Raw genomic sequence first — 16,583 nt, 5'->3', positions numbered from 1 at the left:
TCTATAATTATCATTTATCTTTATAACGATGCTGAGTTTCTATAATTATCATTTATCTTTATAACGATGCTGAGTTTCTATAATTATCATTTATCTTTATAACGATGCTGAGTTTCTATAATTATCATTTATCTTTATAACGATGCTGAGTTTCTATAATTATCATTTATCTTTTTTTTATGATTCTGGGTTTCTTTAATTATCATTTACCTTTTTTTACAATTCTTGGTTTCTTTAATTATCATTAATCTTTTTTTGGATTCTGGGTGTTCTTTATTTGTCATGTATCATTTTTTTACGATTCTGGGTGTTCTTGATGTATCGCTGAATTGTATATTTTGAAAAAATATATATATAAGTAACTTTCATATACTTTCACAATATGTCTGTTATTGACTAAATGCGAAAAGTCACAGTTACCATTTTACAGTTTGTTATTGACCAGTCTGTGCAAGATCCGATGCAAAATTCTTAACTGGGTTTATGTATATTTTATTATCTGGCTATATCTATATCAGACATTACACTTAAATGATTGACGTTTAAACAAAGATAATAACTTGAAAGTTGACTTTTTATACATAAAAAAATACGCATTCTAAACTTGATTTAATTAAACCCCAAAGTTAATATTGAATATACTTAACCACTCAGAAACTGCAAACTTGTTTTGTAAAAATTATGAACCTAATATAGATTGTGTTTGTGTTCTTGAATATGTTGTACTGAGAATATGTATGTTTTGTTACAGGAAGAAGAAATGAGGATAAAGTACAAGAATCACCTGAAGGGAGAGGAGGGTTCTCTTTTACAAAGGTATAAATCTTGCAGAGTACTAAATTAAGAGAGAATTTGATTTATGAGTGTACCTTATTATATATATGCAAGAATCTATATATTGTTGCAACGATTTTTGTTGTCGAGAAGATTTTTTTTCTTACGAACCATTCAATGATAACGAAAACATTTTATTTCTTTCACCACAAGTTCTACAAGTTACACTGTTTCATGAATTAATTTTAGGCCTAACTTCATAAATAATGCTAAACTGTCATTAATTATTTTTCTTTTATGTGTGGCGCTTCCTCATATCTCTGTTCCTTCGTCAAAATTCAAACTCGGTATTCTCAAAATTGAACTAACTGTCTGACAAACTAACTCAATAATTGATCATGCACTGAAACATACTCACTAAATCAGTCTTTTCTAATCTTTTTTATCTCGCGTTTTATATAGTTCATATCGTTTCTTAAACTTTCAAGTAAATTTAGTCATTAAGCTAGGCGCTCATAACGTGGCGTAAAAAATCACTCTAGGCAAGAATAAAACAAACATCTAAACCGAAAAAAAGAACCTATAGATTGAGTGTGTGGAACTAAATTTTCTCTAGATTCGCCTCTCTTTACCTAGATCTACATTATATTATTTTTTCTTGTGTAAGCCTTAGACATCTTCCAGTTTTCTAACAGTAATGATAATATTATATTGTTACATTTAAATATATTTTTCAAAAGTCTTTGTTGACCCGATAATGACCTAAGGAGGTCAGGTAGTTACTTGTTTTGTATTTTAATACCCATATCAGTCGTCTCTATTACGTACCAGGTCTGTTTATTTTAGTGGAAAAAGACCATTAAAACTCCATAGTTTCTTATTGGTTGCTAAATGTTACGTTGTGTTTTTAAACTGGTATTCAAGGCTAATAATGCAGCTCTAATATACTCAACAAGAATAATCTTGTTTATACGAATTAACTTAATTAGCAGCTGGATAGAGCACATGCTTAAGTGATGATATATCTAAAGTAGATTCTGTTATACAAAAGAATAGACTCATATCCTGTAACGGTTCATCACGGGAATTAATCGTCAGTTCCGGTGTAACGAGTGCCCTTCATATATTTATATCTATGGTGCCCTTCTGACAACTGTGAGATCAACAACGTATCCGTTAAGCTGTGTTTGATGATCTACCAACAATTATCCAAAACGCTGATTAAAACAAAAAGTAATTTTTCTACCAACAACATCAAAAGAATCAAAGCTGCCAACTTTTAGGAATCTCTTTGGGTGAGACTTTTGAAAAATTAAAATTTTATCGCGCCGCAAAATTTTACGAGTGTCGAAAGCGGTCGCCTTTTAGGAGTACCTGGGGGCATGCTCGCCCCCAAAATGTTTATTCAATGAAGCAAAATGGTGCAATCTGGCACATCTCCTGAATCAAGGTGATGCAGAATATGATATTGGCGTAGCCAGTTTCGAAATTCTGGATAGGCCTGAAGTTACAATGGGCAGGCAAGTCTTTAGAACCAAGTCTGAGATATTCGGACGTAGGGACCGTCAAGCAGATTGACTATGTTTGGGTGCTGACTGGTCGGACCGTGGTCCGCCCAGACCTAGCTGTGGCTAAACTATTGTACTTTGACTTAGATATAGCTGTTCAAACAACCACAATGCATTATAGAAAGCTGCTAGTTTGACGAAAACATGATGATTTTTTACTAATGCATTTGAGCGTGAAAATAGACCCAGATGCGTGAGTATTGGTAACCTTGACAGAATGATCAGTTACTGTTCGTAATTACTAAAATATTACGATGGATTTTAATGAAAAAAAAGTATTTTCTCTCACGCTCACTTGATATGAGTTATTTGAGAGCAACAAACGTTCTTATCAATTTTTTTGTTTGTTTATTGTTAAGCGCAAAGCTTCACGATAGGCTATCTGTGCTCTGGCCACCGTTGGTATATAAACTCGATTTTTAGCATTATAAACTCTAAGACTTTCCGCTGAGCCAAAAGTATAAAATTATGATAACAGACCTTGAGAAGGGGAATGTTGGTTTTCGCTGCTGGAGGTTCATCTTCATAGGGAGTGTTCCCAAGTTTGGTGTGTACCGCAGCTTCTGTTACCAACGCTTGCACAGCAATCTTTGATACATACCTGATGGAATTCAACGCCATTCCTCTTTCAAGTGTAATCCAACTTGAAATGTTGAAGTCTGCCCCTCAGGAGTTTAATTAAACATGAAATTATCCACCCAAAAAAGGTATAAATACAGCTGGACCAGCATAACCTTTAGAACATCGCTAATGCGGTTTAGCATTGTAATAACAAAATGTTGGAAAGTTTCAACACTAATATTACACAATTCCTTAATAAGAACAGCTTCCAATTTTGCACAAGGACGCAGGAGTACATTCAATGGGCTTAAAATATTGGACTGGCAGACCACGGTAAATAACCTAAGGCTTCTTTCTTTTTCATTTACCAGCCTACTACTAGTCTTATAATGTGGATATGTGTATTGCCATCTTGAAGAAGAATCAATACCATTAAGACCTTTTGTTGAACCTGTCATTCTAGGGTATTGTTGTAGTAAATAGCTATTATTCTCCCTTTGATGCGCCCCCCCCCAGTGGCACAGTGGTATGTCTGTGGACTTATACTGCTAGAAACCGGGTTTCGATACCCGTGGTGAGCAGAGCACAGATAGCCCTTTATGTAGCTTTGTGCTTAATAACAAACAACAACCCTTTGATACAAATATTGGATCATATATATACCAACAAAATGTAGACCACCACAATGAATCGCCTGCAACCTCTAAAGTTGGACCCATGTACTTCACTGGGCTATCTTTGTATACATGTATATATGCATCCATTTCATGGGAAAAGAGTATATGTTGATTTTTTTTCACTGTCCCTGTGGTCAGACCAACATTGCTTGTGTAAATGCACGTTTCTTGTAGTAATTTATGAATTCTGTTCACCATTGCTCTGGTAATGGATCTCGTGACGTGCAGGTTTATCTTTAACTGGTTAGTATCGTATTAAATCGAACTCGGATCTTTTTCTTGATGTTGTCATCTTAATATCGTTTCAAAATGGGGATCAACGTGCAACGGTCCTGAATACATACGAAGATCTTCATTTCAGTATTGCTTATTTGAGATGTTACAGTTTGCAGTACATCCCTTTAGAAATTGTTGCTTTTAACATATTTGTACAGTTTTGATTAATAGATACGCTTGTAAAGTTGCGCCAATTATATTTCCCTCTCTCGATAGCAGTTAAATCCTACCATAAAGATCTGAAGGGGTCTAGGCTGGCAAGCATAACAAGACTGTACTAACACACTAGGCACCTGGGAATAGATTACATGTAATGGGACTGTTCATTGTAGAGGATTGTTCATTTTATAAAATAGTTTAGCTGCTTATTGAAGCTAATATAAGTCCCTTTTTTTTGTCTTTACCCCCTTTTGGAGGTTTATACACAGTCATTCATGCATACGTACTAGACCAGTTGTCTTATGCGGCATATACATAAGAACAGGCCCGCCGACAGGGTTGGGGCAACTGCCCAGAGGCCCGGGCGAATGAAAACTGGTTATGCCGTAAAGCCCGCAAAGCATCTTTAGCCTATATCTTCATTTAATGTTAAAAACCGTAGTTTTTGGCTTTTCTTTGCATATAGACGCTTGATACATTAAGAACGACTGAGCTAATAATTTAAGTAATAATTAATATGTATTTGTTACTTTATAGATTTAATAGATATTTGTTGTTACTTTATTAACGTTTTTACGCTTATACTGTGAGGTAACAACGGCTGCTTCTATGATTTTGTCTGGTTTGAGATCATTGCTGTCCTAATTTAGGGTCTTCTTTTTAATAAATTCCTGAAAATGTTAAAAAGAGAGAGAGAAAGGGGGCCCGGCGAGGATGTTTGCCCAGGGGCCCGTGCTGGGGCTCGACGTTCCTGCATAAGAATGTCAGTATGAATAAATACTGTACTTCATCATCAACTGATTGTTCTTGCTCGAGTCGTGTTGGACCTCAACTAGAGCTCAGGCATATTATATTTAAGTGTTGAGAATTACTGTGTCTGTTCAAAATAATTAATATATTAAAGTATACACGATCTCCGGCCTAATTTAACTGTTGTTTTCAATAAACGCCTTGATTTTAAAATTTCAGCAGGATCACTTGGACATCTAACATTGTGCAACGTTCTCTAGACTGGTATTTTAACTAATTTCATCATCAAAAGGAACTACTTGATCTGAAGAAGACACTGAAAGATAGACTGGACATGGACTGTCCAGCCTGCTTTTTTAGTGGGTATAACAGACGATGCTTAACACAGAAATTAAGGCTACGACCCTATTGACATTGGAGGTCTCGAGTGTGTGTGTCTGTATATGTGTATATATATATATATATATAATATATGTGTGTGTTTATATACACCCGTTGTTTCTTAGCTTAGTAAATAGTCCCCAACTTATATAACATACGTGTAAGTGAGCTGTTTGTTTGTTTGTTGAATTTCACGCAAAGCAACTCGAGGGCTAAAGCGAAAGCAGTTAATCAATACCACCCACCGCCAATCCTTGAACTACTCTCTTACCAACAAAAGCGGGATCTGCCGTCACATTATAACTCCCTCTACGGCTGAAAGAGAGTAAGTATATTCGGTAACTGGATTTGAATCCGATCGCAGATTGTAATTCGAACGCCCTAACCACTAAGCCTGTAAATGAGTTTCAATTGCTTTAAAAAATATATAAAAGTTATAGACAATTACAGTTTTAATTTAAACGTATTAAATGCACATTTCACATTATAACTTTTTGCTTCATACTATCATTCCCTGACAATATCATAACAAAGATAGAGTTTTCCCCCATTAACAGGTGTTACTTGCTGAACGTTTCACTTCACACCATCATTCCTTGATAGTATCCTAACAAAGATAGAGTTTTCCCCCATTAACAGGTGTTACTTGCTGAACGTTTCACTTCACACCATCATTCCCTGACAATATCCTAACAAAGATAGAGTTTTCCCCCATTAACAGGTGTTACTTGCTGAACGTTTCACTTCACACCATCATTCCCTGACAATATCCTAACAAAGATAGAGTTTTCCCCCATTAACAGGTGTTACTTGCTGAACTTTTCACTTCACACCATCATTCCTTGATAGTATCCTAACAAAGCTGAAGAGTTCATCCCATTAACAGGTGTTACTTGCTGAACGTTTCACTTCACACCATCATTCCTTGATAGTATCCTAACAAAGATAGAGTTTTCCCCATTAACAGGTGTGCCCGGCATGGCCAGGTGGTTAAGGCACTCGACTCGCAATCTGAGGGTCGCAGGTTCGAATCTCCGTCACACCAAACATGCTCGCCCTTTCAGCCCTGGGGGCGTTATAATGTGACGGTCAATCCCACTATTCGTTGGTAAAAGAATAGCCCAAGAGTTGGCGGTGGGTGGTGATGACTAGCTGCCTTCCCTCTAGTCTTACACTGCTAAATTAGGGACGGCTAGCGCAGATAGCTCTCGTGTAGCTTTGCGCGAAATGCAAAAACAAACAAACAATTAACAGGTGTTACTTGCTGAACGTTTCACTTCACACCATCATTCCTTGATAGTATCCTAACAAAAGTAGAAAGTTCTTCCCATCAAGAGGTGTTACTTGCTGAACGTTTCACTTCACACCATCATTCCTTGACAGTATCCTAACAAAAGTAGAAAGTTCTTCCCATTAACAGGTGTTACTTGCTGCCCGTTTTACTTCACACCATCATTCCTTGATAATATCCTAACAAAACTGAAAAGTTCATCCCATTAACAGGTGTTACTTGCTGAACGTTTCACTTCACACCATCATTCCTTGACAGTATCCTAACAAAAGTAGAAAGTTATTCCCATTAACAGGTGTTACTTGCTACCCGTTTTACTTCACACCATCATTCCTTGATAGTATCCTAACAAAACTGAAGAGTTCATCCCATTAACAGGTGTTACTTGCTGAACGTTTCACTTCAAACCATCATTCCTTGACAGTATCCTAACAAAAGTAGAAAGTTATTCCCATTAACAGGTGTTACTTGCTGCCCGTTTTACTTCACACCATCATTCCTTGATAATATCCTAACAAAACTGAAAAGTTCATCCCATTAACAGGTGTTACTTGCTGAACGTTTCACTTCAAACCATCATTCCTTGACAATATCCTAACAAAGGTAGAAAGTTCTTCCCATTAACAAGTGTTACTTGCTACCCGTTTTGCTTCACAACGTCATTCCACGACAGTATCCTAATGGTAATATAATGTTTACAGTAACAGAAGTTGCTTGCTGACCAATCTAAAGGATTTTTAATTATTCCTTGATAGCATCCTAACAAAAGTAAACAGTTCTTCCCATTAACGGGTGTTACTTGCTGAACGTTTTACTTCACACCGTCATTCCATGGAAGTATAGTATATGACAGTGTAGTAGACGTGGTTTAATGTTTAGAACCTTTTTTAAAGTTCACTCTTTGTGCAATGTGGAAACGCGAGTTAAGCTAGAGTAGTTAATGGTTGATTATTGATTTAGTGAGTCTGTTAAAGATGATAATTGATTATATTATTTGCAAGTTCATTAGTCAGTTTGTTCTGCCAAACATTTAATTGGTTAGTTCACTTTTGTAAATATTGAGTTTTTATTTCGACAAAGAAACAAAGATACAAAAAAGCCCCGTACGCAGGAACGAAGTTAGCAAGTAAGTGAAATTGTTGTATTGGTGTCTACTGTGAACTTAGGCCTACTAACAAACTTTAGTTAAGCTCTTATAAACCTTTTAGTCGAAGAAGTAAAAACGCCTTCGTTATCGTTAAGTATGCTGAATTTTGCCTTCGTTTTATCGAAGAATATAAAGGAACCCACACAACAGAAAACGTTACAACAAAAATGTTCATTTGAAGTAACTTATGAAATTTGATATAATCTGTAGTTTACTTAGTTTTGCCGACATAATCATGATGATGATAATTTTTCTTTGTTTTTTGTTTTTCAAGTCAACAGTATAACCAACAGTTAGATTCCAAAGGTTCACAACGCACTAAAATAAATTCCAAAATAGCTCCAGAAAACTTCAGGTAAGAAAAAAAAGACAACACATCAGTTATTAGTTGTAAATAAATTTATGAACTGGTAATGTCGTAGTTAAGTATTCTACAACATTATCCAAAAGCAAATGAAAAATAGAAGGGAAATAGTAGGTTCATACAGAGATTCGAATAAATGATATTAAAACGATTTTTAATATGCAAGTAACTCGACAACCAGAGCCGATATATATTCGCGGTTGAAAGGCATGTAGCATATTTTGGCATTTCGTAGGTAGTGTGATGCATCTCGAAACTGATCACTTTGGAAAATGAATTTTTCAGTCTTTTCCGATGCAAATATTCACACACACTCAGATTGTATGTGTTCAGAGCAGAAATTTAGAATTTCAAAGTCAGGTACATCCTTAGTACTTAATGATATTGGAAAACAAAGAAATCTTAATCAGATTGGTGCAACAGGACCATATAAAAAGAATCCTGCAACAAGGTGACCCCAATCATCAGAAACAAAGTGCAGTGTCTGGTAACAGGTGAGAATCCAAAGGTGAGTGGCAAAAATCGTCTGTGTATCTCAGCCAACAGTATACAACATAATCAAGAAGGAGATCCCCAACTGTAAAAGCAACACAAATCGTGTGTACACAAACTGATTTCTCGACATAGCCATTAAATCGCCGCATACCTCAAGTAGTCGGATACAGCACCTTTAGATTTCTGTGAGGTTGGAATGTTGAAACGGACACTGCGGAACTTTCGTTCTCATAAACTAAATGGCTTATGGAAAGTCTGCAAGGAGGAGGGGTGTGTTTTGAGCGTGGTAGTCTTATGGTGAAGCCTTTTGCAATGAAAACTATGCTATTGTCAAGATACTTGGTCTTCAAATAAACCATGACCGGACGTAGCGACATGAACTGTAACGACGTGATAAGGCTCCAAAATCGTTTTGATATAACGTACTCAGCTCTGTATGTCTATAGTTTTCTAAACACAATATAATAATACAACTGAAATCACTCCACGTTTAGATAAGTCATAGTTTTGATAAATTTGATACGAATACTGTAAACTAAAATAAGAAGTACAGTGTTCTTAAATATAAGAGAAGAGAAAATAAATTTTGTAAAATGACTACGAAATAGATAAATTAATTTACATATAAAAGAGGGCTGTGATAATAGAGAAGAGAGATAACATGGCTCCTCACCAGTCTATATCGTTATTTTCTCTGTTGAGTTCAATAAATAGTAAAATCATTCTAAAAAATACCCAGTTTCAAGATCATATTTAAAGTCTAAGTTTTTGTTACGTCTCCGTTTGTTAATTGATTTTTCCGTAACTTCGTTCCGACGAAACTTTAACGACACAAGTCTTTACTTAATAAAACTGGTTTATTCTTTCCGAATACAACTTTACGATACACTTATTTTCAACAATCGCGCTAAAACAAACGCTATATCAACAAACGTCAATAATACTTCTGACTGCAGTTCAATTACTCACTATCTTCACACACACACACATTACATCCTGTCGCGTTGTCACCCTCTTTTATATACCAGCTTACCATATATCTAGTAAATACTAGAGCATTCGCCAAAGTACGGGATAGTTCTAGAAAATAGGTGGCGCCACACCAGTCATGTGACCTCGATGACGCAACACTATTAATCATTTTGAAATTCCTTGTAAGTCGCATAAGGGTCACAAGTATAATTTGTAAAAACAAAAATATATATATATATACGAAGGTTTCGAAGCTGATTGTACGTTTTATGTTATTTCAGTTAAGCGCCCCTGTTGGCTCAGCGGTAAGCCTGAGAACTTATAACGCTAAAAATTGGGTGTCGATACTTTCGGTGGATAAAGCACACATAGCTTATTGTGTAGCTTTGTGCTTAATGACAAACAAAATATTTAAGTTATATTTTTGTATATTAATTTCGTTATATATATTTCTTATCAAATGAATGAATTTTCAAATTGATTTTCAAACTTTGTCATGTTCCAAAAAATATTTTTATTTTTACTAAGCTGTATTAGAAAAGATAATGCAATCGATCGCAGTCAGCTCTGTTATGTATATATTTTCAGAAGATAATCCGACTAATGTCAATAAATTTACCTCAGTGCTGATTTTGAATTACGAAATTAATACTGTAATTTCATGCTTGCCTTGCTTTAAGAAGTTTTGTTGACATATGTTTGTGTTGTAGGATCCAAACAGGCTGGCATAGTTTTCAAGATACCGAAAAGCAGCACTACATTGTGAATTTCAACAACAATAAGCCAGTTGGTTACAACCCAAGTCTTGCTTCACCCTTAGAAGATGGAAGTGACCAAGCAATGTCTTTATCCTCTCCAGAAATCATTTATAAGAATAATAATACTGAAGAGGAATCTTTATCAGAATCTGAACTAGACTTCAACCAGAGTAAGCAGCATCTTGAAACTCAGACTCTGAAACAATATGCTTATGATAATGATGAGAAAGTAGACTTGAGTGATGACTGTAACAATAATAGTAAGAACAACAGCAGTTGTAATTGTAGTGAATTAGAAAATGAAGACTCTTTGTTTTCTGATTTGTCGGATTCACCACAAGATTATTTACTAGATCATTCAGAAAACATTAGTAATAACAACTACACGTACTGCATTGGAAAAAGCAACTCTTATAAAGAATTGTCAAAACCGAGTAAACGTTCTTCACCGGAAAAATTGGTCAATCATATGCAACATGATTCCTTCAGAAATGTGGCTCAACAATGGGAAGTTGACTATTCTCAAACTGAGCAAAGAACGTATGGCTTTATTGATCTTAAAAATCATGCTGCAGAAGATTATCTTTTAACTCAGTTTGATTCTCCTAATTCAGGAAGTTCTGATTCTGCTGATTTAACTCCTATGAGTGAAAATAGTTCGTGTTCTGATTTTGATATCAATATGGCAACGGAAACGTTAAATAACTTTTCCATGTCCACAAGCAAACATAGTGATATTCAATGTCTGGTCAACAAGGATGAAGAAGCAAAGAATGCAAACATTCGTCAAATGGATTCATCTCCTACGTGCTTAGAAGAGGCAAAAATTTTAAACACAGCCTCACATCTTCCCAAAAATATGACTGAGGAATACCAAGAAAAGCTGAAGAACAAACCTGAAACAGAAATTACCTTTTCTCAGGAAGAAATAGAGAAGTGTGAGCTAGACTGTTCCGAAAAGGAAATTGGAAAAAAAGAATGCTGTACCGAATCGTTTTTCAAAAACTTGAAAACAATTGGTGATAATGTGAACATGACCGCTGGAAAGCCAGAACCTTCAACTGCAGATGATCTAATTGGGCCATTGTTGAGTGGTTTGCCAAGTCGTAGTGAAAATACACATGATATACTTTGTGAAAACTCTACCACTGAACACAGAATCGAAAATAAAGTTTGTTCAAGCCCCACTAGAGAAAGCGGTGAAAACATTCTAAAACTACTTGCACCCTACCAAGACAATTCGACACCAGAAGCTTTGGAACGAGATGCATCAGTAGAAACACCTAAATGTTCTGTTAATTGCACAGAGAAACAGGCGCCTACCACACTTTCAGGGACTAAAAGCAAAACTACAAACGGCAGTGTTAATTATATAAAACCATTTCAAATAAGACATCCAAAGGAGCTTGCTGTTATTTCATCGTTTCGACACGAATCAAAAGAAAACGAACGTTCTTTGTTATGGAATTTTGACGAAAAAAGTTTTTTGTTCTCAGATAACACTTTAAACAATAACAGTATCACAAACAGTGTTTTGTACAAAAGCATGGCCGAAAAAGTTACTCTACCTCCTACTTGTTTCCCCTCGACAACAAGAGACGATTTCTCGACGAAAAAAAATACCAGTAGATATTCCCTTCCAATAAAAAAAGATATCATCTCACAGGAAACGTTTGGAAGCTTTGACGTTTACAACATTGAAACAACAATGCCAAAGATCGATTGGACTGCTATGGAAGAGCATCTGTCCCGAGCTGCTAACGAATCTAATTGGTATTTACGGGTAAGTAAAAATGTCTACAAATCTATCATTTTGCATTAATGGTCATGTAAAATTCAATTTATGTTATATTCATTTCATATTCCAAACTTCAAATGTCAGTTGATTTGTTTCATTCTAAATACATAGAAAACTTCTTTAAGCTGATAAAGCTATGACTATCTAATTTTGTAATGTTTTAGATACGTTATTGAGGAATAACAGTAAAGGGCGGAGGAAAGTGGAACACGGCAAACAACAGACCATTTAGTGTTGGCAGTACAGTTCGCTTGAACACTTTCAATCTGTAATGCTTATATAACTTTTTGTGATCACTTGGTGATAGATTTGTATTGTGGATGTTTATCAGTTTATGTAACTTGCCCCTTGGGCTTTGTACTCTTGCCCCTCCTAGCGACAGTTTTACTTATACGATTCCGATTCCGTGGTATTTGGCACACCGTGACAGATAATCGCTGTTTTTATTTGCTCAGTAACACTGTGGTTCGTGGTAACATCTAATATATGACTTCCTGATTAATGTACAGCTCTGAGCAGTACCTCAGAACGTAATTACACAAATAAACTACTGTTGTTTTTTTTAGTAACAGTGAAATTGTTGAATTTGTGCATTTTTCAGTGAAAAACAATTAGAACATTAATATCGGTGCTTTCAGAATGTTTTAGTTAATTTAAGACCAAAACTACAGTCAAAACTACTACAAAGTGGAAATCGAAGATTTAATACTAACTTCCACAATGCAGAAAGAAAACATGAAATATTGCTATTTGATTGACAACGATTACATTTCTATGATCTACAAAATCTATTCAGCCCGGATATTGTTGTAAGTAACTAATAAAACTTACTTCATTAAATACAATCTTATTAAGATTTTCTTTTAAGTACTAATTATTAGCCTTCCCTTCCATGTTGTTTTATAACACGACTTTCTCTGTGTCAGGGTTTTAAATATGTGTAGTTGAGGTTGGATTCTTCTACAGTATGTGTCTGTGACTTGTTGGTGATAAATGTCAACAATAAACGGACGACACACAATCCACTTGTTTGAAAAAAATATATATTCGAAACAAATCAGACGTACGTACAAAAGTTCTTTACACTATAGAATATAGCAGTTGTATCAAAAACTCTAAATAATTCTCTCTTCTTGTCAAAATCCACTCAGACTGATTCAATTACTTTAGAATCCAATTGACAAGACAAACTATTTTTCTCTACTCTTATCACAATAGTATCAGTGAATAATTCACTTATGCTACCTTATGGGTTACCACAATTATATCCTGAACTTTAAATAATTATATCCTTTTCGTCAAAGTCCACACAGACAGGTGCAATTACTCTAGAACACTCTTTGACAAGACAAATTATTCTCCTTATCTCTATTAAACTGTGATACTCATTTTAAAATATTGCACGTTATGGCTAATCACTCACATGCTGGTTAACTTCACGTTTTCTTTAGCTAACTAATTTTCTGACTGAACTGCACTTTTTCTCTACTTGACTTAACTTTACTTGACTTGCGCTTGCTTTGTCGCCTATACTTATATTTTGCCCAACTAAGGCCTCGAACTTTCTCTAAACTACGCGAGCGGCGCTGTAAGGTAACAGTACTCACTTAAGGTAACAAGAAACATACCGAAGATTCGAGTAACGTGACGTTAACAATATTAGTAAATCCTAGACAACAATGTAATTGCAAACACAACGTACGACTCGTTACAGAGTTACGTAACAAAATTCGTCACAACTAACACTTTTAAAATAATGTATCTTCAATACTTCTGTCTTAAAAACTAAACAATCATTAAATATTAAGTCACAAAATAAAATAAATAACACCCATACTAAACAGTCTTATATATCCAACACTATATGCCACGTGTATAACTGCATAAAGTACCTGAATAAGTTGTGACGCAGCAACTGAGTAAGAGCTTAATGTTAACGAAGAACTTGTTAATGTATGTAATACGTTATAACCCACGAACGATTTTTCAGGGCACTTGGATGTCAAAAGAAATTATATTAACACATAAGTTCTGGGAATATTAGCAAGGTTATGTCTCCATCGAAAGTGAATAACACCATATCCACGTGCTTCAAGCAAAACTTCGTTGCTCCACGATGTTATATTAATAACATTTTATTTTGGATTTGCTTTCCATGATAGCAACAAAAGATGTGAATGAATGCAACACCGTGTGTATCAGTTAGTACAAATCACAGTAAACGAAACAAGCTGTCAGAAGTCTTGATATTAGAGAAACTAAATTCGACATATTATTATGTCCTATTCAATCTCACGTTGTCTTCTGGCAGGAAAACTTGTTGGCAAATATGTTTTTGTGAAATATATTTTGATAATCTATAAATGGATACATTACCTAGAAATTAACATTCTTCAGTTGAGGATTCTACAAAAATAATTTCATGGTTTATTTAGACTGCTACCTGGAAGTAAAAACATTTAAGTACAGAATTGAAGCGTTTGTTAGTGTATTAAACAACAAAGATAGATTTCTTACCTGCACATTTCTATGTACAGTAAAGAGTATTAATTAAAAACATTCTTGACATCCTGTGTCCTTAAAGAAATTCGAAGTTCCGGAGTCACGTAGGTGTTGTCGACCAGTTTTCCTGCAAGTAGACAAAGACTAAAGAAGACACACGAATATATCGTAACTAATTTGTCCAATACTAAGAATTCCTTTACCGTGTTTTTTCACTAAATGATCTGAATCGTGAATGATGTAATTATATAGATTGAATTATACGATAAAGTCATTGTAAGATGTAATGATATGTTGCAGAGGGTTGAGTATTCTGTATTAAAACGATTTTAGATATGCAAGTTAGCAAGTCGTGTGACATAAATAGCCGATAAAAAGTCGCGGTGGAAGAGTATATATCAGAACTATACATTTTTACATTGTTTGGCGTTAGGTAGGTACCGTGATGCCTCCGACAATTGATTGCTTTTGAAAAGGGAATTTATTAGCCCTTTTCGACGCAAAATATTCATACACTCAGATCATAAAGACGTGTTCAGGTCAGGCATTTAGAATTTCTAAGACGGAATATTCCTTGTACTTAATGACACTGAAAAACAAAAGAATATGGATCAACTTATGGATCCAAGACCTCTATAAAGAGACTTGCAACAAGTCGTACCCAGCCATAACAGGCATAACTATAATAAGTCTTGTGCCATTTTCTTACAATTAGTTGATGAAAGTAATTTTTAAAGTACTAACCGGCACGTCGGCAAACTCTCTTAAAGGATTTCATGATAATCGCTAAATACTGTGCCAGGGACAAGTTATGGATCAGAAAAATTAATAAAAAGGATAAGATGAAATCTACATACTAGCACATCAATATTCTGGCCCCTTTGTACCACAGAGAAATACTGGCTTTGTATGGAAATGACGCTTACATGGTATGGGTTCACCAAGATAAGGCTTTCCTTCATACCTATCATTCAACTGTCACATAACTCAAGCAGCCGTGTAATAAAATGGGTATTCGTGCTATTCCATATGAAAACATATCGTTTAAGTCGTCTATGGAATTCTGTGTGATCAGACTGTTAAAACAAGAGTTAGGAAACTAGCGTTCTTCGTACATTAGGTTGATTATGGAAAGCAAGCAAAGAGGAGTAGTGGGCTTTATACATGACAGCTTTACGATAGAGTCTTTTGCAATGGAACCACGCTGCAGGGGTATTTATTATCAATATGGAAGATCGTGAGATAGTGCATGACCGATCATGGCGACATGGACTATAATGATGTTGTGAGACTTCAAATTGTTTTAATATATTGTACTCAATCCTCTGCGTTATGTTAGAGAACAATTATTATGTTGGCAAAATGTGATCACCAGGTTACTAGTTTGTGTCACAGCGCATCACAATAAGACTGGTAATAACTTCAACAAATCTTTCTTCACTGCCCTTCACTTTGTGTGTTACGTAGCGCTGTTGATAAAACCTTTTACTCAATGCTAGAGCTTATCAGATTGGCCGTAATGTGAAGTCACATAAATCACTGACCTATGTATAGAAGAAGTACAATAACATACTTGTGCAGTTGTGAAGTATTGTACTTTTATGGAATAAAATTTCAAATATCTGCCACAGCCGACCTCTATATTTTTACAATTTGGTTTTGTTTGTTTGTTTTGAATTTCGCGCAAAGCTACACGAGGGCTATCTGCGTTAGCTATCCCTAATTTAGCAGTGAACGACTAGAGGGAAAGCAGCTAGTCATCACCACCCACCGCCAATTATTAGGCTACTCTTTTACCAACGAATATGAGGATTGACCGTCACAATATAACGTCCCCACGGCTGAAAGAGCGAGTATGTTTGGTGGGACGGGGATTCGAACTCGCGTGTACCCGAGCTAAAAAATTGTCAGTGGCCACACTTTCCGTTTATATCTATCTACAAATTGACAAATAGTGCTTAGGACATAAGATATTTTTTACAAAGAAGATAAACATTACGGGAAGTATTCAAATTCGATGACGAGGAACCCTCTTTGAGACCAATAATGGTTGGAAACGGCTTGAATGGGTAATAAAGAAAAACGTTAATATAAGTTTAACATAACAGCA

General features: G+C 35.3%; 1 protein-coding gene across 1 annotated transcript in view; it reads left to right on the top strand.

The window, feature by feature from the left end:
- Positions 1-16,583, top strand: part of LOC106470783 (myb-like protein P) — a gene marked incomplete at its 3' end in the record, with an annotated part of 74,713 nt that overhangs the window by 43,451 nt on the left and 14,679 nt on the right. Inside the window, exons 2-4 of the mRNA XM_013931349.2 lie at positions 752-816; positions 7,859-7,939; positions 10,126-11,956. Coding sequence (XP_013786803.1) covers positions 761-816; positions 7,859-7,939; positions 10,126-11,956 — 1,968 coding nt within the window. The remainder of the gene's footprint in view (positions 1-751; positions 817-7,858; positions 7,940-10,125; positions 11,957-16,583) is intronic.

Source organism: Limulus polyphemus, unplaced genomic scaffold (genome assembly GCF_000517525.1).
Source record: "Limulus polyphemus unplaced genomic scaffold, Limulus_polyphemus-2.1.2 Scaffold4215, whole genome shotgun sequence".
In the NCBI taxonomy this organism is placed as follows: domain Eukaryota; kingdom Metazoa; phylum Arthropoda; class Merostomata; order Xiphosura; family Limulidae; genus Limulus; species Limulus polyphemus.
The sequence above is the reverse complement of the archived record's forward strand: the minus strand, read 5'-3'. Positions and strand labels throughout refer to the sequence as shown.